Source organism: Orycteropus afer, unplaced genomic scaffold (genome assembly GCF_000298275.1).
Source record: "Orycteropus afer afer isolate SDZICR_OR568_19922 unplaced genomic scaffold, OryAfe1.0 scaffold00030, whole genome shotgun sequence".
NCBI classification, from domain to species: domain Eukaryota; kingdom Metazoa; phylum Chordata; class Mammalia; order Tubulidentata; family Orycteropodidae; genus Orycteropus; species Orycteropus afer.
In genome coordinates, this window is record NW_006921617.1 from 11,976,232 (window position 1) to 11,995,813 (window position 19,582).

Here is a 19,582-nt window from a genome sequence, read left to right on the forward strand (position 1 = left end):
ACATGGCAGAGTGGACATCAAATCCCTGTGTGAGCCCAGAGGCAGGCTGGCTGGAAGTGCAGCACCAGGGTCCTGGCAAGGGCAAGAGGACGGTGTGCTCTTGGGCTGCGCTGGCTTATTCCCGGAAGAGCTCCATCTTCTCTGGTGAAGAACAGATGGTAAGGCGGAGCAAGCCTCTTTGGAAATACATCTCTTTTAAAATAAAGGCACAGAAATAACACATCAGAGGAATGTTCTGTCAGCGTACTTGCGACTGTTTGGACTGCTTGATAAAATAATACAAAAGTCGTCTGAGAACCGTGGTGGACTCTCTCAACTTCCTTTCACCACGGGCTCATGCCAGAGCCAGAGCACACCAAGAATCCTGTCTCACAGAGGACGTCACTTCCGCCGGGGATGCCAGACTGACTCCTATGTACAACCCGTCCTGAGCTGAGTACTTGAGTTCGCTGTTCTCGGGATTCGTGCTCTCTCCTGGGCCAGACATCACTGAGGAGGCACCTGCCTGGCAGGACAAGGTGGGGAGAGAAGAAGCAAAGACGGGGAAAGACAGTTATCGACAAATTTGTGATCCAGCACAATCCTGCTAGTTAAATAAAACAAATAACCCAAACTCACTGCCATCAAGTCGACTCCAACTCATAGTGACCTGCAGGGCAGTAAATCTTTAGGGAAGTAGGTTGCCCAGTTTCCTTCTGCGGAGTGGCTGGTGGGTTTAACCAGCCAACCTTCTGGTTAGCAGTCAAATGCCTTAGGCACTACACCACCAGAGCTCCTTGCTAGTTAAATACATGGGCACAAATGAGATTGTAAGTCCAGCTGGGGCAAGAACCACACCTAAGAAGCACTTGAGTCACTGAGCAAAAAAAGCAGGAAAGTCAGCATCTCTAGGCACTGCCCCAGGAAGCAAGGGAGTCTTGCTGTGTTGTATGGTGCCACTGGTCTAATACAGGTGATTTAAACTCTTAGTTAACTTCAGAACTCATAGCAGTAGCCACCTGGCAAGAGGAACTATGGGGCAAGAGGTGGGAAGGGGACCCGGAATAATTTTATTTGTGAAAAATGCCAGCAGCAAACTACACTGGGTAGGTAGAGACCTTAGTGATGCACACGCAATCTAATCATTTCCAAAGAGAAATTGCAGAGTGCTACATGCACACACATGCATATGTGAACACATACACATATACTTGCACACAAACACACTTGCACATTTACTACCATACATGCACAAATACAAATGCATGCACACACACAGCGTGGCCAGAAGGCTTAGCAATCATGTCAAAGTCTAAAGAATTGCCTGATAAATGAAATTTTAGAGCATTAACTTCATGGAAAATTAACCCATGCATACACAGGTTTTAATATCTACCTCATTTATCTTGATTCTTTCCAAAAGCTGGCCATGTTTGAGCCAGACCACAGTATGAAGAAAATTTTAAACATCCTATATTTCTCATGATCATGGCAAGTAAATGTTCATCTTTTGTCTGTTTAATTCATTCCTTCCATCCGAATAAGAAAAGGCCAAATGGAAAACATTATATAATTTGGTCAAGTCAAACCAAAATAACTAAAATCATGTTTAGACTACAATTTGAGAAATAAGCTGTATTTGAAAGACTTTTTAAGAGTCTAGCGCTAGTCACATATTTTTTAATCATGTCTTTTCCTTTCAAAAAGCTCAGAAGTTATTTCTTCCAAGCGCTCAGGTTCTAGTTCATAAATTCCAAGCTATGTGTTATTTAAGATAGGTGGGATATTTTGGACTTTTCAAAAATATTTCTTTTTAACACATATGATCCTATTAGGTCCTTAAAACATCCATTTGGTCGGGTTAATGTTACATGTTAATGGTACAGAGAGATACATGGCACCAGACACCAGCTGCATGGAATAATAGATGGTGCTTCCCTCCAACGATACGTGGAGCCAGGAGTCAGAAGTCAGTGTGGTCCATCCCCTTTTTCCCTGAACAAGATCTGACTTTCTCCCCTATCCTCACAATAATTTCATGAAGCTCAGAGGCAGGGCATCAGTTGAGTAACCCCACCAGGTCCTGTCACATGACATTTTGTCTGAAGATCCAAATGTCCCCAACTAGACAGACCAAATCCAGCCCTTCCACAGGTAACCTACCCTTCTCTTTCCTAGCTAAAATGTGGGTTTATGAACACCCAGAAACAGTACACCCCCATACTCTAGTCTTTTTTAATAAGACAAACATGAAAGACTTACACTAAAGGCTTTGGGTGCATAAAAATGCAAATTTCAAAGTAAAAAATGTTGAACAAATTGAATAGATTCTTGTGAAAATTCTCAAAGAGTTCAAGTAATCCTGTCAAGCAAACAGAATACTATGGACGTAAAAAGACTTAGCTACATTTATAAGTGCAGTGATTAACTTTAGCCCTTAATTTCAGAACCTAGATTGCGAGTAAATCCAACATGGATACAGATTTAACACCCAAAAAACAAGAGTGACATTCAATTACAATTCCTCATTTTAGAAAGGAACTACCAAGATAAGTAGAAAATGTGAGCTCCCTTATGATTTATGTCACACCCAACTTTTACTGAGGTAGCTATTCTATAACTGAAGGACTATCTGTATTTATCACTGCCCTCCACTAAATCTGCCTTCACCATGTTGTTGTTGTTGTTATTATGTGCCGTCGAGTTGGATCTGACTCATAGCAACCTCTCCTTGAGTTTCTGAGGCAGTGTCACTATAGAAGTAGATTGCACCTTCCTTCCGAGGAATGGCTGGTGGGTTTGAACCGCCAGCCTTCTGGTTAGCACTCAAATTCTGAAGTGACGAAGATGCCTGGATGGGCCAGGACGCTGCATTCCCCAAATGGCCAGGAGTACTGAGATAGCAGAGGTGTCTCCATCAGCATCAAGAAACAACATCCAAGCATCTACTATAAGACAGGCTCTGGAACTATGAGCAGGGCAGGTTCAGAAGTAGGAACCCCTTCAGAGTTAAGTGAAAACAACCTCCTAGATCATCCAATTCTAACTTTGACAGACAGCTTTCCACAAAAAGTACGGTGCTTCACACGCATTCAAAAGGATCACTGGCCCTTTTTCAAATGAGCTGCATTAAAGAAATCCTAACACCTTCTATATTATTCTTACACCTGGGCAATAATCTCAACAAACCACAGAAATAATCACTGTCTTCTTTTTTCAAACAAAACTGTTAACATATATGGCAGGGCAAGATTCCTACCCTCGAAGGGCAGACTAACCCTAAATTACATGGGTGATGCCCCCTTGACACTTATCTACTCATCTGAAATCAAAAGCAACTTCCTTGAGTCTGTCAGCAAACGTGAGAGGAGTACTTGTGCCCAAGACTTGACCTTGTTTTTAAATTTTCAAATTCTGAATTTTTAAATATGTTTTACTTCTGAAAATGTCTCATAAGGAAATAATTCTAAGGAAGGGGAAAGGAAGGCTCCACAAAGACATCCATTGCAGAGTCACGTGTAACAATGGAAACTGTGGCCGCAGGGATGGAGTCCCAGTAAGCAAAGTAAGCGCAGGCTTGCATGCTTACTTACCAATCTGCAGTGAACAGTTTCACACATTTTTTTCTGTTCCCCACATCTTACTTGTGCTTACCTCACTTACTGGTTACTCTATACCTGTCAGGAATTGTAAATTTTAAAAGAAGCTTTGATTCTGTACAAAGGTGCTATGGGGAGACAGGCACCAGCCATAAATACCTAGAAGGAAAATCTTGGATGTGGTTAAAAAAAAAAAAAAAAAAGGTGAATTTGTTCACTACAGATTAGTAAGTAAGCACAAGTAAGCCTGTGCTTACCTTGCTTATTGGGTAATCTGAGAGTGCATGATGTATCTAATAATCTCAGAATGGTTTGGAAAAGCAGAAGTAACCTGCTCAATAACTTATTATGCAATTATAAAAATACTAAACACCATGCTGCAAGAGGGAGCTCCAGTAGTGTAGTGCCTAAGGCATTTGACTACTAACCAGAAGGCCAGCAGTTCAAACCCACCAGCCACTCCTCTGAAGGAAAGCTAGGCAATCTACTTCCCTAGTGATACTGCCTCAGAAACCCAAGGAGGGGTGGCTAAGTGTCAAATCTGACTCCTCAGCAGTGTGTTTGGTTTGGTTTTGGTATGTAGCAAGAGGAAAAAAATCTTATAATACAATAAACAAACTCGCTGCCAATCAAGTTGATTCCGACTCACAGCAACTCTATAGAATTTCCAAGGCTATAAATCTTTACAAAGCAGACTGTCTTGTCTTTCTCCCAGAGTGGATGGTGGGCCTGAACCACTGACCTTTTGATTAGCAACTAAATGCCTTAGCCACTGTACTACCAGAGTTCCTTACAATACAAAAGTGGCACAATGTATAAGAGCATAAGACATTTGGCTGCTAACCAGAAGGTCGGTGGTTCAAATTCACCAGCCACTCTGTGGAAGGAAGATGGGGCAATCTACTTCTGAAAAGATTTACAGTCTTGGAAACCCAATAGGGGTCACTGTGAGTTGGAATCAACTCAATGGTAGTGGGTTTGGTTTTTGGTTTTTAGGTGAAAAACAGCAGGATATGAATTGCAACTCCATCATAATTCCAAGTTATCTGAGTACACTAAGGCATAATGCCTAAGGCATTTGACTGTTAACCAGAAGGCTGGTGGTTCAAACCCACCAGCCACTCCTCAGAAAGAAAACTGGGCAATCAACTGCCATAGAGATACTGCCTTGAAAACCCAAGGAGGGGTTGCTACAAGTCAGAACTGGCTCGACAGCAATGAGTTTGGTTTTTTGACTTAAATTTGGTCGTGTTTTCCCATAACATTATTTCACATTTTGTGACAATTTTTATACCCATACAGATGCAGCCAGCGGTGAGGGGAGACTCAATAAAACAAACTAAAAGCACTATAACCTGCAAAGAAAGATTGTGTTCTGAGATGAAGTCTCTTAATTTGAAGTCATGTGTAAAGCAAATAAATGGTGTACTGGGTAAGGCATTTGGCTGCTAACAAGAAGATCAGCAGTGCAAACCCACCAGCTGCTCCGTGGGAAGAAGATGAGTTGATCTACTTCATAAATATTTACAGCCTTGGAAATCCAATGGGGGTTGCAATGAGTTGGAATCGACTCAATGGCAACAGGGTTTGGTTTGACTATTTTACTTGAATGGCACAGCACACTCTAACTTTGGGGAAGAGTAGAACACATGGGGTTGCCACAAGTCGGGGCCAAATAGTAACAACCATAGATGACACTAGTACCAGAGAGACACAAGCACTTGAGAGGAGCCAGTCTGCTCAGGGTCAACAAGCAGCATGGAAAAATAGAGAGGAATTGGAATGGGGACTCTAAAAGATAGAAGTGAGTTCAGAAGAGCCACCTGTGTACCACTATAATGATCTCCATGTCACCTGGCATAGCTGCTGGAGTCTGGTCAGCCATGCACATGAGACACACATAGTTCCACATAAGTTAAAGCAAAGACAACACATGACTCAGAGTCATTTGCTCTCATAACTTGTCTTCTAACTGTGCAAGGAGTCTAGAATGATCACAATTTGCCTAGAAACGTGGCTCATCTTTCATTGTTCATCTTCAGTCCCTTTCTTCATTGGTGACATTCCAGAGCTCCCTACTGAGAATCAGGGCAATCTGGGGTAAAACTTATGAGAAATCAAGACCCTGAACCCAGGACACGAGTGCACACACACAAAAACCCCACAAGTACAAATCTGAACTGGTAAACAATTTTTCCCCACATCTAGCTAAATCCTTCCGAGAATTTTAAGTTCAAATTGCAGACATATCAACATACTAAAAGTAGGCATTCCACCAGGCTTAAACCAACTTAAATGTTCCTGTGCAAAAGTAGAAAGGAGAGCCTCAGAATACGCATGGCTGAGCCATCCTTCCTCCCAGGCAGCTGGACCAGGCAGGGGTCCCAGCCTCTCTCTGATCAAAGTGCAGTAAGAGGGTGGAGCAGAAATCTGCTCTGTTTCCATTCACAGCTTATCTGCCCTCCACCCTCCACAGACAACTGAAAATGGAGGCACTTCCTGTTGAAAGAATGTGTTATCAGCACCAGACCCAGCCCAGGCTTAGCACCGCAAAGCCAGCCAGGTTAGGTGGCAGACAAGCCGGGCAGCTGGGTGGGGAAACTCCTCCTAAAGGAATAAATGACTTCAGGGAGAACTTAGGTCGTTGCAGATTGGGATATGGAAAATATCCACTCGCCTATAGAGAGGCAGGTAATCTTCAGATCACCAGGATTATTTTCCTATGAGAAAAAAACGTTCACTCATTTTGGACACACAGTGGGAAGTGGAGTCTCTGGGGGATGAAAACGTGCTTGGCTGACAACTGAAAGGTTGGGAGCTGCAGTCCACCCAGAGGCACCTCGAAGAAAGGCCTAGCAATCTCCTTCCGAGAAAGGGTCACCATGAGTTAAAACCAACTCCATGGCAACTGGTTATGAAAAGTCAAAAGATCTGTGGCTTGATAAGCTCACGCAGTCAAATGCTCACAGAGGGCCTGACTCAGTGGGCTCACCGTGAGAACAACAGAAATTCTCTCTCCCTTTACTTCACATACCCCACAACAGGCAGGACTAGAGACAGCCTCCGACGGCAATGCCCACATCAACAACTCTGGAAAGACAAACCCATTAGAGAAAAGGAAATTCAAAGGACCCAGCATTTTCAGAAGAATAAAGGCAGTTCTCTGCGAATCATAAACATGAAATTTCACTACTGAGGGAGATAACCAAAAAGGCGACCCCCGAAGCGGTAATCCTTCTTAATGCGGCCTCGCTCTGAAGGAACAAAACACTGCACCCACACCAGCTGAAGGGCGAGTCTGTGATCACTCCCAGAGTGTCAGACTTTGATGATGATCACTCAGCCTCTTCAGCCTGAATTCAGACGGCCGGCTTCCATGGCCTCTGACCTGTCCTTCCTACACTTACTTCTAAGTGTGTTTGTGGTGAGGACTTTTTCTTTAGGGAAGGGAAGCCGCCATCCCTCATTGCCAAAATGTTCTTCCCTGCTTGTGTAACCTCTCAGTGAGACTCCTGCAGCGCTTTATGGCTGCCATCCCCCAAAGCAAAATGAAAAACTACGTATAAATTCCAACTAAGGGGAAGCACTTCCATATAAATCTGAACTTATAAAACTACATATAACCATAAAAGTTGTGCTCATGTGCTCATTTCAGTTTGGATGGGTCCTATATTTGGTAATATAAACACACTGCCCATCGAGTGGGACCCGACTCATAGCGACCCCTCCTTGGGTTTCCGAGGTGGTATCACTATGGAAGTAGATTGCCCGAGTAACACAGGATCAGTCAAAAAGTAACCCAATCAGTTAGGAGGTGACACATGAAAGAAACATACACGCACAGGGTCTGTCACCATGTAGCCATGTGAAACTTGTCACAAAACCCTCAGTAAGCACTAGGACATGAGTATTTTCTCACAAAAAGGGAGCGCCTCCTCAGCAGATGACCTAACGCAGTTTTCAGCAGAAGAGTTTAGTGCGTTTGGTTTTTTGTTTGTTGTAATTTAGCACAACAAACTCCTTCCAGGAAAGCTCTCTGGTAGCCCCTTGGCCCCTCTTGCTCCCAGACCTGAGTCACCAGGGTATAGCCATACAGAGGGCCGCTGCCTTTTTCACAGAGGGAAGAACTGTGCACAAAAGCTATTTGGAGCAGAGGAGCAAACTGTCGTGTCTGTACCCACTCAAACAGCTAGCACGCTGTGACGAAAAAAGGCACCACTCAAAGTTTGTCAGTACTCTGGGATTATCAGGAAAATACTGATGTGCAGATAAAAACTGCAGGAGAAGAGGACTGTCCCACAACTTGAAGTCAATTAGCCTACCAAAGGAAAAACTTAACTTGAATCAAAATGGATTACTTTATCCTAGTCTTCAAACTGAGTGATAAAGAGCCTGAAGTGAGATTTAAAACTTAGTAAATGATGATCTTAACTTTTATAACAAAACTGGATTTTTAGGAGAGGGTGAGCGTGTTACGCTGTCTCAGTTCGAGAAAGCATATCATGGTCAGACAATCAATCGGCATTTACAATGCATTTAAACCACAGAAAGCCTTATGAGAGCACTAAGTATGTAAGGAATGAAAACTGTTGCTATAAGAGAAATTAAAGTCTTTAAAACATGGTTACTTTGTTAGCAACAGTTACTCTAAAGCTCCAAATTTCCCCATCAGGAAAGTAAGGATTTATTTCTAATGTCTTGTAATGCAAATAAAGAGCATCACTACTTATTTCCAAAATTATTTTTGCAGTAGCTCTATTCTCAGCTTCTTACCAGGTTTGCGGGCATCTCCCACTTACTCTGTGCAATACTTCTAAGGACCAGATGGTAGGAATTACTTTTCCCTTCACTAGAAGTAGGCAAACAGAGGCTTTTGCAAAAACTTCGGCAGCTCCTGTAGTCACAGACAGTGAGAGCCAGTGCCTGGCTGCCTGAATCTGTTTCCTTCCAGCTGCTAATCTGTGAACCCACAGAATAAAAAGCAGCCTATATTCAGGCTTCCCCAGGAATCAAGCAACAAAGTTAACAATAGCTTCAGATTAAAAGTATTTGTGCTTAGCAGAGTAAAAACATGATTCTGGTGTGTGCCCCAGCTCTGGTGAAACCATGCTACGACACACCATCAAGGAAGCCGTCAGATAAACATTGTCAGATACTGATTCGGAATTCTGTTTACTCACAAAACTCCAACAGGTCACTGAAATCAATAATACATTTTTGTTTACTTGTTTAAATCTTTCTTAAAGTCCGAAGTCAATAAAGTAATCTCCTTTGCTCAGACTCATAATTCTAGGTCCTGGGCTTATAAGGCCTCACATAAGTATTAGATGAATTATGAATTATCACATTGCAAACACTGACCTTTGGAGATGCTTTGTTTTAAAATTACTATTATTGAAATTTCAAAGAAAATTAACAGGTAGGTCACATGAACAGAGCTAACAGACTGTATTTAATTCCTATCCATTAGATCTTCATATTGCTAGTAACTCTTTTGGCAGACACCCATGAAATGTATAATAAATTACTTTTGGTTCCAGTAAAAAAAAAAAAATTCATTTTCTTTGAACAGTCATTTAACAATAACATTTCAGAGCATTCATTTTAAGCCAGATTTCTTAAATTTGGCCATGTTTTCCCGTAACACTGTATCATATTTTGTGACAATTTTGTATATCCATATAGAAGCGGGGGGGGGGGGGGGAGACACAACAAAACAAATTAAAAGCACTATAAGATGCGAAGAAAAGTTGTATTCTGTGATGAAGTCTCTTAATTTGAAACCGTGTGGAAAGCAGCAAATGGTTCTTTACCTAGTATTCTCACTTTCAGATTGTGATAATGAGTCACTTATTAAATAAAGCACAGTTGTGAAAAAAATGGGGGGATATGCGTGTTGTGTATATATACATACACACACATATATGGAGAGAGAGAAAAAGAGTAGACTATTTAAAGATAATGTAGTCTTACTGTTTTCTAGTATACAAAGCCACTGGATATTAATGTAATAAAATGTATTTTCTAACAACTCTTTCTTACAATCCTCCTCCCTCCCATATCTCTCTCTCCCCCTCCCTTTCTTTTTCTCTGTGTGCACATGCGCACACAGACCACAAACAAAATAGTCCAGAAAAAGCCTTGAGATCAAAATGAAAGTATGCAAGTATGCAAACTCCACATGCTTCAATGTTCCCTGCCAAGGTGACGTGTGACTTTCACAGCAAAGGCCAATGCGGTCAGACAGGAACGTAAGTTATTAGAAGGGGCTGTGAGGGAAGAAAGTGAGCCTGGCACACAGGGAGTGTGAAGATAAAATGCCAACAAAATATTTATGTTCATGGCTTGTAGCATGTGGCAAGTAGGATATTAATAACCGTGATGATTGGTGGACTCCCTGAGATCGGTAACAGCCCTGGGCTCGGAGCAGGAGACATCGGTCCCAGTCCCGGCTTCAACGCGGGCTTGCTTTGTGACCTTATGGAGTCACTCCAGATCCTGGTTTATAAATGAGGCAATAATAATACCTAACCACAATGCTCTCACAGACCCCTGTGGGAGATTAATGTTTTTTTTTTTTTTAGCTTGCTCTTTTTTTTTCTTGGTTAGTTTAAAAAAGAATGTTTTGGACTCTACACTAAACAAAAAAAAAGGCACTTGCCTATTATAAAACACTATTTAAAAAAAAAAACTATTTAAATGAAAATTAGTTGAAGGTAATTCGAACTTTCTAAAAAGTGAAATAAAGTTTAAGTTCCAAATAGTTTAGTGCTCACTGCTGTGTGGATCTCAACCCCACTGTTAAAAGGATTTCAGTACTACAATCTTATATTTAATATTTTAAGAGAACCTATTTATAATCTCAGCTACATCAAAAACAGTAATTTTTACTACCTTGCTTTGCTCCCTAATATTGCTATGTATAATATTGATAAGAAAAGGTGCATAAAGTGCCTTCCATACTTGGTTACTAGAAGCAAAGCACTTCTCTGGCACTATTTCCCCACCTGTTTCAGTGGGATGATACTTGATGCTCAAATTCCTTTTTAAAAATCTTATTTAATCTCTTTAAAGATTTCAAAGAGATGAACTAACGTCACATATTAATCTAGTATATGCTCCAGCCAGACCAGGATCCAAATCCAAGCCTTGCCTGTTAATGTCGTACATGACCTTGGGTCTGATCCTTCTGAGTCTCACTTTCCAAACAGAAAATAGTCATAAAAACATCTCATTTGGAGAGTAATAATTAGGAATAAAGAGAAAGTGTACATAAATGACCTGGCACATAAAAGGTATTTGATGGAAGCAAGTTCCTGCTTTCTATTGTTTACTACCTTATAAATATGAGATGAAACATCCCCAAAGCAAAAGTACTATGATAAGATGTTTAGCTCTCAAGTCCACCAAAGGCTCCTGTGAATATTCAAGTAGGAGTTACACAGTAATTTTCTGCCCTAGTTCCAGCAGGCTCTTCAACCAGAACTCCTCTTCAAAGTCAAGTTTCTTGGAGAGAAAACAACTATTATTATATGCAACTAATTTGACCACTAATCAGAAGGCTGGCGGTTCAAACCACCAGGCACTCCTCAGAAGGAAGGTTGGGCAATCTACTTCCATAGTAATACCGCCTCGGAAATCCAAGGAGGGGTCGCTACGAGACAGGTCTGACTGAACGGCAGTGAGTTTGGTTTGGTTTTGGTGAATATAGTAAGGATGAAACTAAGTCCTTCCTAAATGCACCTTTTGTCTATTTAAAAAGTGCTACGTGACTAAAATGGTATTTTTCTCCCCAATTTTCACCACAGACACAAACATTAATACATAAAACCTAGAACAAGAAGTTTAAATATTAGCTTGTAAGCTACCTAAGCTTTCCTCAGAAGGCCTTACAAAGCACATTCAAATATTCTAACAAGTGTCAGTCTGTAAATCACTCCCTGATGTCCACATGCACTTAGGGATGTGCATTAACTCTTTCCAACCACGTCTAGCACAAGATTGAGCACCACACAGCTCAGGAGAAATACTTCTACTGATAACGTTGTTAAATAAAGTTATTACCAGATAGTGACTGCAGTAGGGGAAACTGGCCTAGCTAGACACAGAGCATCCCAGAAGAATAATGAGACAGGAATAATGACACCTATTTAACATGGAGAAGCTACTGGTTAAGTCTACCCAAAGGCACAGACTTAACAGTAATGAACAAAATCTGAGCCTGTCTCTTAGTCTAAGGATGTCTGCCTCTCCTTGCAGGAGGTGTGTGCCTTAAACAATGAACCACTATGGTGGACATTTCCAGCCACCCCTAAACCTCTTGGTCTGAGAAGATCTGGGGAGAGAGAGAAACTAAAGTGCATTCTGCATTGTAAATGTGAGAGGTCAGTGTATCTAACCAGCTCTGAGGAAGTATTGTTCCTAATTATGTGGAGAAAACCTCTTTAAAATATGCAAGCAGGAGTGTGCAAGCTTTGTTTACATCAATCATTGAAATACTCCCAATTAAGAATGTTTTAATTGAAGACTCTTAGCATGCTGACAGAAAACACATGTGCCACTGAGGTGAGGGTTAAACAAAGCCTACTCATTTATAAAAGGAGCTTTGGTGGTACAGCACCTCCAGCATTTGACTGCTAACCAGAGGGTTGGTAGTTTAAACCCACCAGCCACCCTGCAAAAGAAGACTGGGCAATCTACTTCCATAACAATTTACTGCCTCGGAAACCCAAAGGGGGTCACTATGAGTCAGAATCGAATGGATGGCAGTGAGTTTGAATTTTTTTTGGTTACCTATTTAGAAATTAATATAATTTGGGCACTGCTTAAGGCTGACTTGATATTGATTTGAAATATTTTCATTACATTGGACTGTCTACTTCTCATGTATTTTTCAGCCTTATTTCCTGGCTTTGGCTTCTTATATCATTCACTCCAGCCATCCTGAACTCCTAAACCTATTTTCGTAAATACCATAGGTACCCATTGGCTCTTCCTTCTTTCCTAGATGTCTATATCCCAGTTTTTCCCCTGCAAAAATCCTACCTATTTCAAATTTCATCTTCTTGGTAAAGTCATTCCCAACTCTGTAGTCAGAATTCATTGCTCCCTCCTACAGTACACTGTTTGTAGCTCATTTAAAGCACCTCCGGATCTGACCAGTAGTAAGGTCTATATTGGCTCTCCCCCACCACCACATTAGGAATAATTTGAAGTTAGGGACCTTGTTTTACTCAACTATAAAGGATCTTCCATAGAGCAGATGTTCAAGCAATGCTTCTTAACTGAAACAAAGACCAATAATGCGAGGGCTAGTCAAATACAGTATATCTCCATTAATTTCAATATTATATGTTTAATGATGACTTCAACATTATATTTGCAGATTTAACAAAAACTTAAGTAGGCTTAAACATTTTTAATGGTTATTTATACAAGCTATTTTTAGGCCAGCAAAATATATTGTGACTCCTTATTCTCAGACAATAAATTTTACTACTGATTTCATCCCAAAATTAACCCCAAAAGAAGGAGCTCTGGTGGCGTAGTACCTAAGGCATTTGACTACTAACCAGAAGGCTGGAGGTCCAAACCCACCAGCCACTCCTTGGAAGGAAGGTTGGGCAATCTACTTCTGTAGTGATGTTGTTGTTGTTGTTATGTGCCGTCGAGTCAGCCCTGACTCATAGCGACCCCTCCTTGGGTTTCCGAGGCAGTGCAGTATCACTACAGAAGTAGGATTGCCCAACCTTCTGTAGTGATCCGGCCTCAGAAACCCAAGGAGGGGTCTCTATGAATCAGATCCAACTCAACAGCAGTGACTTTGGTTTTTTTGGTTTATCCCAAAGGAAATTAAGAGAAATACTGTTCGTGAACTGAGTTGTAAAGTTACAACACACCCTCCACTTTTACAAATTTTTAGTTATAAATCATAGACGGGAGGGGACCCTTTATGGATTATTTACTAAATCTTATTTGAGAATAGCCAAAATAGAATGCTGTCATGTTTTATCCCCCCAAATAACAACAGTAAAAGAACCTATAAAGTAAAACTCAGTCAATAAATGGAATTCAATGAAAAATATATTTTTACAACTCACTAAAGTAAATGCCAAAAAAGTCTTCTGATGTCTACCTAAGTCAACTACACATATGTTTTTCAGTAAATCTATATGTATACGTATAAGAAAAAAATTTATCTGGAATGAATGTCTATTGTCAAAAGTCACAGAAATTAATCAACTATCTAACAAAAACAAACTCACTGCCATCTAGTCGATTCAACTCATCATAGTGACCCTTCACAGGGACCCCGACCCCCTCCTTGGGTTTCTGATGCTGTATCTCTACAGAAGTAGACTGCCCAATCTTCCTTCCAAGGAGTGGCTGGTGAGTTTGAACTGCCAGCCTTCTGGCTAGCAGTCAAATGCCTTAAGCACCATGCCACCACAGTTCCTTCTGTAGTGATAACATCTTGGAAACCCGAGGAGGGGCCACTATGAGTTGGATCCAACTTGACAGCAGTGAGTTTGGTTTGTTTTTATCTATCACAAACTTAAATTTAACACATTTCTTAATAAATACAAGGAATCCCGAGTAATGACAAGACAGGCATCATGGCAGCAAGTCTTCCTGATGCAGTCAGACAGGAAGCAAACTGCCTTCCCTCTATCTCCCATGCACACCACACAGGTGGCAGCCTCCAATGAAGGGAAACTGAGACATGAGATATCAGGTATCAGGTCACTGACCTGACAACTATCAGAAATAAGGACTCCTCTTTCCCAGACAGAAGTCAAGCTCAAACACAAATTAGCAACAAGTAGATAAAGCTAAGACATGCAAGTAAGTCAACAAAATGGCAAAGTCCAGGTTTCCACACTCACCCTGGAAGAATGCCTGGAGGGAGGCTCCAGGGACTATCCTGCCCACACCTCATTCCTGCTGGGGAGGGGAGCCCTGGAGCCTCCCTCCAGATACTCAGCTCCTAGGGCCCCTACCTGACCCAGGGAGCCCAGGAGCCAAGTCATGCTAGGGACCTGGCCCCACATCATAAACGTACTCATGCACAAGGCAAGTCTAGAACACTTCTGCCTTCCTGCACTAGGACTTAAAAGCAGCAGCAGGCTAAAAAAAAAAAAAAAAATGTCTATTGGTAGTTTCCTACAACTGACTTCTCAGGGGTAAAATTAAAATGAACAGCAAGTTTGATAGGACGTCTGTAACTCCCAATCATTAAGAAAAGGCAGTCCAACAGTTCCGTTTTTCAATTGCATCTCTAAGTAGAAGAATGCGTGACCCCACCCTCCACCTCCCAAGCCCTATCTTCCACTATATAAGTATGCTTTAGAGTGCTCTTTGTTTTGTAGCTCAGTTGCTCCTATTAAACTAGCATAACACTGCATTAATCATTCTGCCACATCACAGGTGGTGCTGGGGCTCAATGATCAATTAACTTAAGGTGCTGTGTAACATGGTCACTTCCTAAATACCTAATAGAGCCTTGTCACATGGAGCTAACATTTTCTTCACCTCCAGCATTTCACCAAATCTTATAGGTAGCCAGTTGTAATGCCAGCCACCCTCCAATATTATACAACAGGACCAAAACGGGAAGACACCTGTCCACACAGCAGCCTTTAAAAACAATGCTCCTGCCAGCTGCTGCAGGTGACTCCTCAGCAGTATTCGGCTCCACCGCTGCTCTGCTGCTGCGCACCACGTGAGGGACTAAGTCCACCCAGCAGAAGGCACTGCCAAGGGCTAAGGGACACACTGGCACAAGGCATGCCTGGTAACGACCAGGGGAAAGGGCTCAGCCTCACAGAAGCTACTACAATGATTCTTAAGGGGCCAGTTTCTGACAGTAGACGGCAGATGGACTTCTACCAAGTACTGCTGGTTCTACACAACCGTCTTGTCGGGTAGGGCCTTCCAGAAATACCCTTGACATGTTCATCAGCCATAGAAAAACTGCAAATCTAGGTGCTAGGTGTCTGCCTGGAGGAGCTATGGTGGGGAGGGGCAGCGGATGGAAGGCTGAAAGGCAAGCTCTACCCCTACCCTGGGACAAGCTAGTTGGCCTTGCCTCCTTGGAGCACTGCAGTTCACATTAACAGTGCTTGGCTGTCCAGTTCCCCTGCAGGCTGCCCAGGCTAGTGTGTTGCAGCAAAAGATCTTGAGTGAAGCTACTCTTGAACCCCCCAATCTCAAAAATTCTTCTTGCTTTGCCTCCTGGCATGGCCATCTAGTAGGAAACTGAGGTTTCTTCTCTAGGACATTGCCCACAGAGAGTTCAGCCACCTCCAGCTCTCTCACTGTCCCAGGTGAGCCCTTGGAAGATATACCTGCTTGCATTTTAGGAACAGCGGCTGGGTTTATGACAAGGACCCTCACACATACCCGCACTCCCTGCTTCAGGGGAGATCAAAGGACACCAAATGAGCAATAGGAGCACTGTAGAACTCCTGAGGCTCGTCTTCCAGGCAGACCTGGGCACAGACCATTCCTCAGGTAGAATTTCTTCCCCAGAAGGGCAATTGATTGGACTTGTTAACAGCCAATCTTGAAAATTTACATCACAAACAACAGAAGCAAAACAGACTCCACCCACTAAAGGCTCGGAGTCCCCACAGTCCATTGTTGGGCAAATATCTTTTTCTGCGCCATTTGTCATTCAAATTACGAGTAAACTGGACTGTACCACCAGCAACATTGACCAAGGTCTGGCAGAACTTTCATTTTGGCTAGTAGAGACGCTCAAGGCCAACAACCTCACTGTACTTCAGAGCTTTTGAAAATCAAAACATTGTTTTGCCTCATTTAGCTAGGTAATTGCTTCTGAGGACTTAGGGTACAATAAAGAATATTTTTTAAATAACTTGAGGTCTCTCCGTTTCCACACAGGCCATGTATTCTCTACCACCTGAGAGCCTTGAAAAAATGTTACATCTAACCCACCGGTAAAAAACGTCATACGAGAGAGTCCATTTTTATAAAAGGCCTGAAACATTCTATAACATATGTCTGTAATAAATAAAGACAATGAAAGACTTAACTTTTGTGAAACCCTTAAACTCCTTGTTTCACCAATGAAAAGACCCAAAAGAATTTAGATGAGAGGACAAAGGGATATTAAATACTATTCTAAGCAATAGTTTTAATTTGTGTTTTGCATATTTAATTAAAATTTTTTTGTTGTTGTTTATTCAAACCAATAAAAATACCAGGACTGTGGTTCCCAAATCCTAGCTCACAGGCAGCTTCAGGGCAGTGGCGTAAATTTCACCTGGGGCACTGGTTATAACATTTCCAAGCCCCACACCCACAGACTCTAAGGAAATCTAGGGTGGAGGCTAGGAATCTACAGTCTTTGGTGTTTTTAAGCACTTCAAATACTTCCAAAGCAAAACTAAAAGTAGAAAACAATCACTAAGAAAGCAGGGATTTAAATTATGGTATTTAGTCCTAAACTAGTCTCCGCATAATCCACTGGTACTTTTTCAGTCAAACCAACAGCCCATGGCCCTGCCCTGTATCTAACTGAGATGAAATGAGGCCCGGTAATTTTTAAGAGCATTCCAGTTAAATTTGGGAAACACGAGGGTGGAAAAATGCTCTTTGCTCAAGGAAAACTGAGTCTCAATGACAGCCCTAAGATCTTCACAAAGACAGCTGCCATCTCCTAGTGCTCAAATGTAATAAACACAGGTACAATTAAGGTCCTGTAGAAAAAAGGCAAGATCTTCCCAAATGGGGACAGCTGGGTAAAGGAGATCAGTGATTATGTTATGATGAGCTCTCCTATGGGTAGAAGATTAATAAGAAAAGAAAAGGAAAAATAGCTGGAGTTGATAAGCAAAAGCAACTTTAAATGTCATCGGCACTGGGATATACCACTAACCTAGTAGTTTCTCTGATCTGTGTTAGAAATACATATGTAACAACTCAGATAAAAACCTGGAAATAAAACCATTTAAGATCTTCAAACTAAAACTCAGGCTTTTATTTAGGTGAATTTAACCATAAAAAAAATGATACAGATCTTAATTAAGAGGTTTGTAAGGTACTTAAATTTGTCATTTTGTTTACATTCAAATGTAATTTCCTCTGAAAACTATTCTTAGGTATCAGCTCACTAAACTAATGTTGGTTTAGATTATTGTACCAACCAGATAAGATAAAATTTGAGATAATACACTGGAGAGCAACCCACTAGCTCAGAAAGAGCTCACTCTTCACTGTTACTACTTCTGGACTACTGTAACACTTACCCCTGAGGCTGTTGGTTGTGTTGTAGGCGAAGTATTTTTGCTGCAATCGTCTGAGTTAGAGGAGGTGGAAGTTGGAGTCATAGAAACTGAATTATTGCTATTACCTGCAACAATCAAAATTAACCCTGTAAGTATACATCTACTTATCATTAAAGTTGGCAAATACTTTATAATTAAATAGTATTTTATTACATTTACCAGAGCAAGCCTTTGACTTATTTATGTTCTTTGGTTTTCGTTTCCTGGTTTGAATTCCCTCCTTTTTCATAGCAAGCGGCCGAGGCACCTAAAAGTTTTTTTTTTTTTTTCATATGGACCATAGGTTTAATAAATATTATGTTGAAGAAAAATCAAACTAAATAAACACCCAACCCATTTTTTTTCATACACATTCAATAGATTAAGTGCCTACACTTTTTCCTATCAACCACAGAAATTCCTTCAGAGAAAATGGGATGATTCTGTCAGGAAGAATTTATTGCTTCAATTTAATGTTTATTGTTTCAAATAATTTCAATTGTAGAGTAAAACCATTGAATAAATATTTTTATCTCAAAGACATCATTTTGTTCTCTTCCTCCTACAGACACAAGGTTATTTTTCTCTATGAGTTGGATGTGTTTATATTTTGTGCAATCCTGTAAAATGAAGTATAGTGTCTAACTATAACTGTTAGATAGATGTATTGCTCCTTTGTACAAATATTTGACTGCATTCCGAATTTTTAGAATTTAAACTATAAACTAGTTATTGTGCATTCCTAGTTGGTTTCTCACTTATTCTCCCTTGAGTATGAATAATAAAAGGGGAAGAAGAGGCTTACTATCATAGGTTATCAGTTCTAAAATGCACATGTTCCACATTTTCACATCTCTGAAATTGGGATGTGCCTTACAATGAATATGTGTGTGAGAGAAAGTTTAAATGACAACATATTCTTGCTTCATACATTTATATGGTAATTAATAGCATGTTAGATTCAATGAAATGCATAGTTCAAATGTATTTTGTCTTTCAAAAATTCAAGTTTTTCCCCTTCATACCCTTTTCATTTGCTGGACATCTTTAAAACTAAAACCACCTTGTGCAAACAAGATACAAACATATATACACATGAGCAGAATAAATGGCGCACCCCATGGAGTTTCATGTAGAGTCCACAAGCATTGCACACAGGTTCACCTTCAGCGTTTCTGCGCCACAAGGTGGTGGTTGTGGTGTGACAATTGGCACAGGACAATCCGAGCCTCCGAGATGCAGGCTAGAAAACAGCAAAAGAAAATAAGTGCAAAAATATAGATGATTTTTATGTATATTTGCTTCATACTTCATTGTATCATGATGCTGTAATCAACAAGCACGTATCTGGGTTTATTATAAATGAAATGTCCCTTAAGAAAAAAACAATTAGGTGACCTTCCCGAGTCCAGAAACTGAGGTTTACATAGTATGCTCTGTCCCAAACTTCTGATTTGCTCCAACATATTACCACAGACTCCAGAAGAAATAAATGAGAAACAATCACATAATGTTGGCCAGTAATCAGCTTCCAAAGTTTTCACTAGCACCATATGAAAAGTCTCATTGATTATTTCTTCTGCAAGAATTTAGAGTTTCCTAATCACTGCTATTAATTGAAGGGTATAACCAGGTTTATTTTTCTAAAGGGTGCCCAAGTAGACTTATATTCCAAAACACACCAGAAGTAAAAATTACAAGTGGGTATCAGCA

General features: G+C 40.9%; 1 protein-coding gene across 1 annotated transcript in view; it reads right to left on the reverse strand.

Annotated features, from left to right (window-relative positions):
• Positions 1 to 334: 334 nt before the first annotated feature.
• GATA6 (GATA binding protein 6) overlaps positions 335 to 19,582 on the reverse strand; it is a 29,171-nt gene continuing 9,923 nt past the window's right edge. Inside the window, exons 3-6 of the mRNA XM_007935592.2 lie at positions 18,987 to 19,112; positions 18,050 to 18,137; positions 17,852 to 17,955; positions 335 to 505 (exon numbers count right to left, since the gene is read on the reverse strand). Of these exons, the coding sequence (XP_007933783.1) occupies positions 335 to 505; positions 17,852 to 17,955; positions 18,050 to 18,137; positions 18,987 to 19,112 (489 nt within the window). The remainder of the gene's footprint in view (positions 506 to 17,851; positions 17,956 to 18,049; positions 18,138 to 18,986; positions 19,113 to 19,582) is intronic.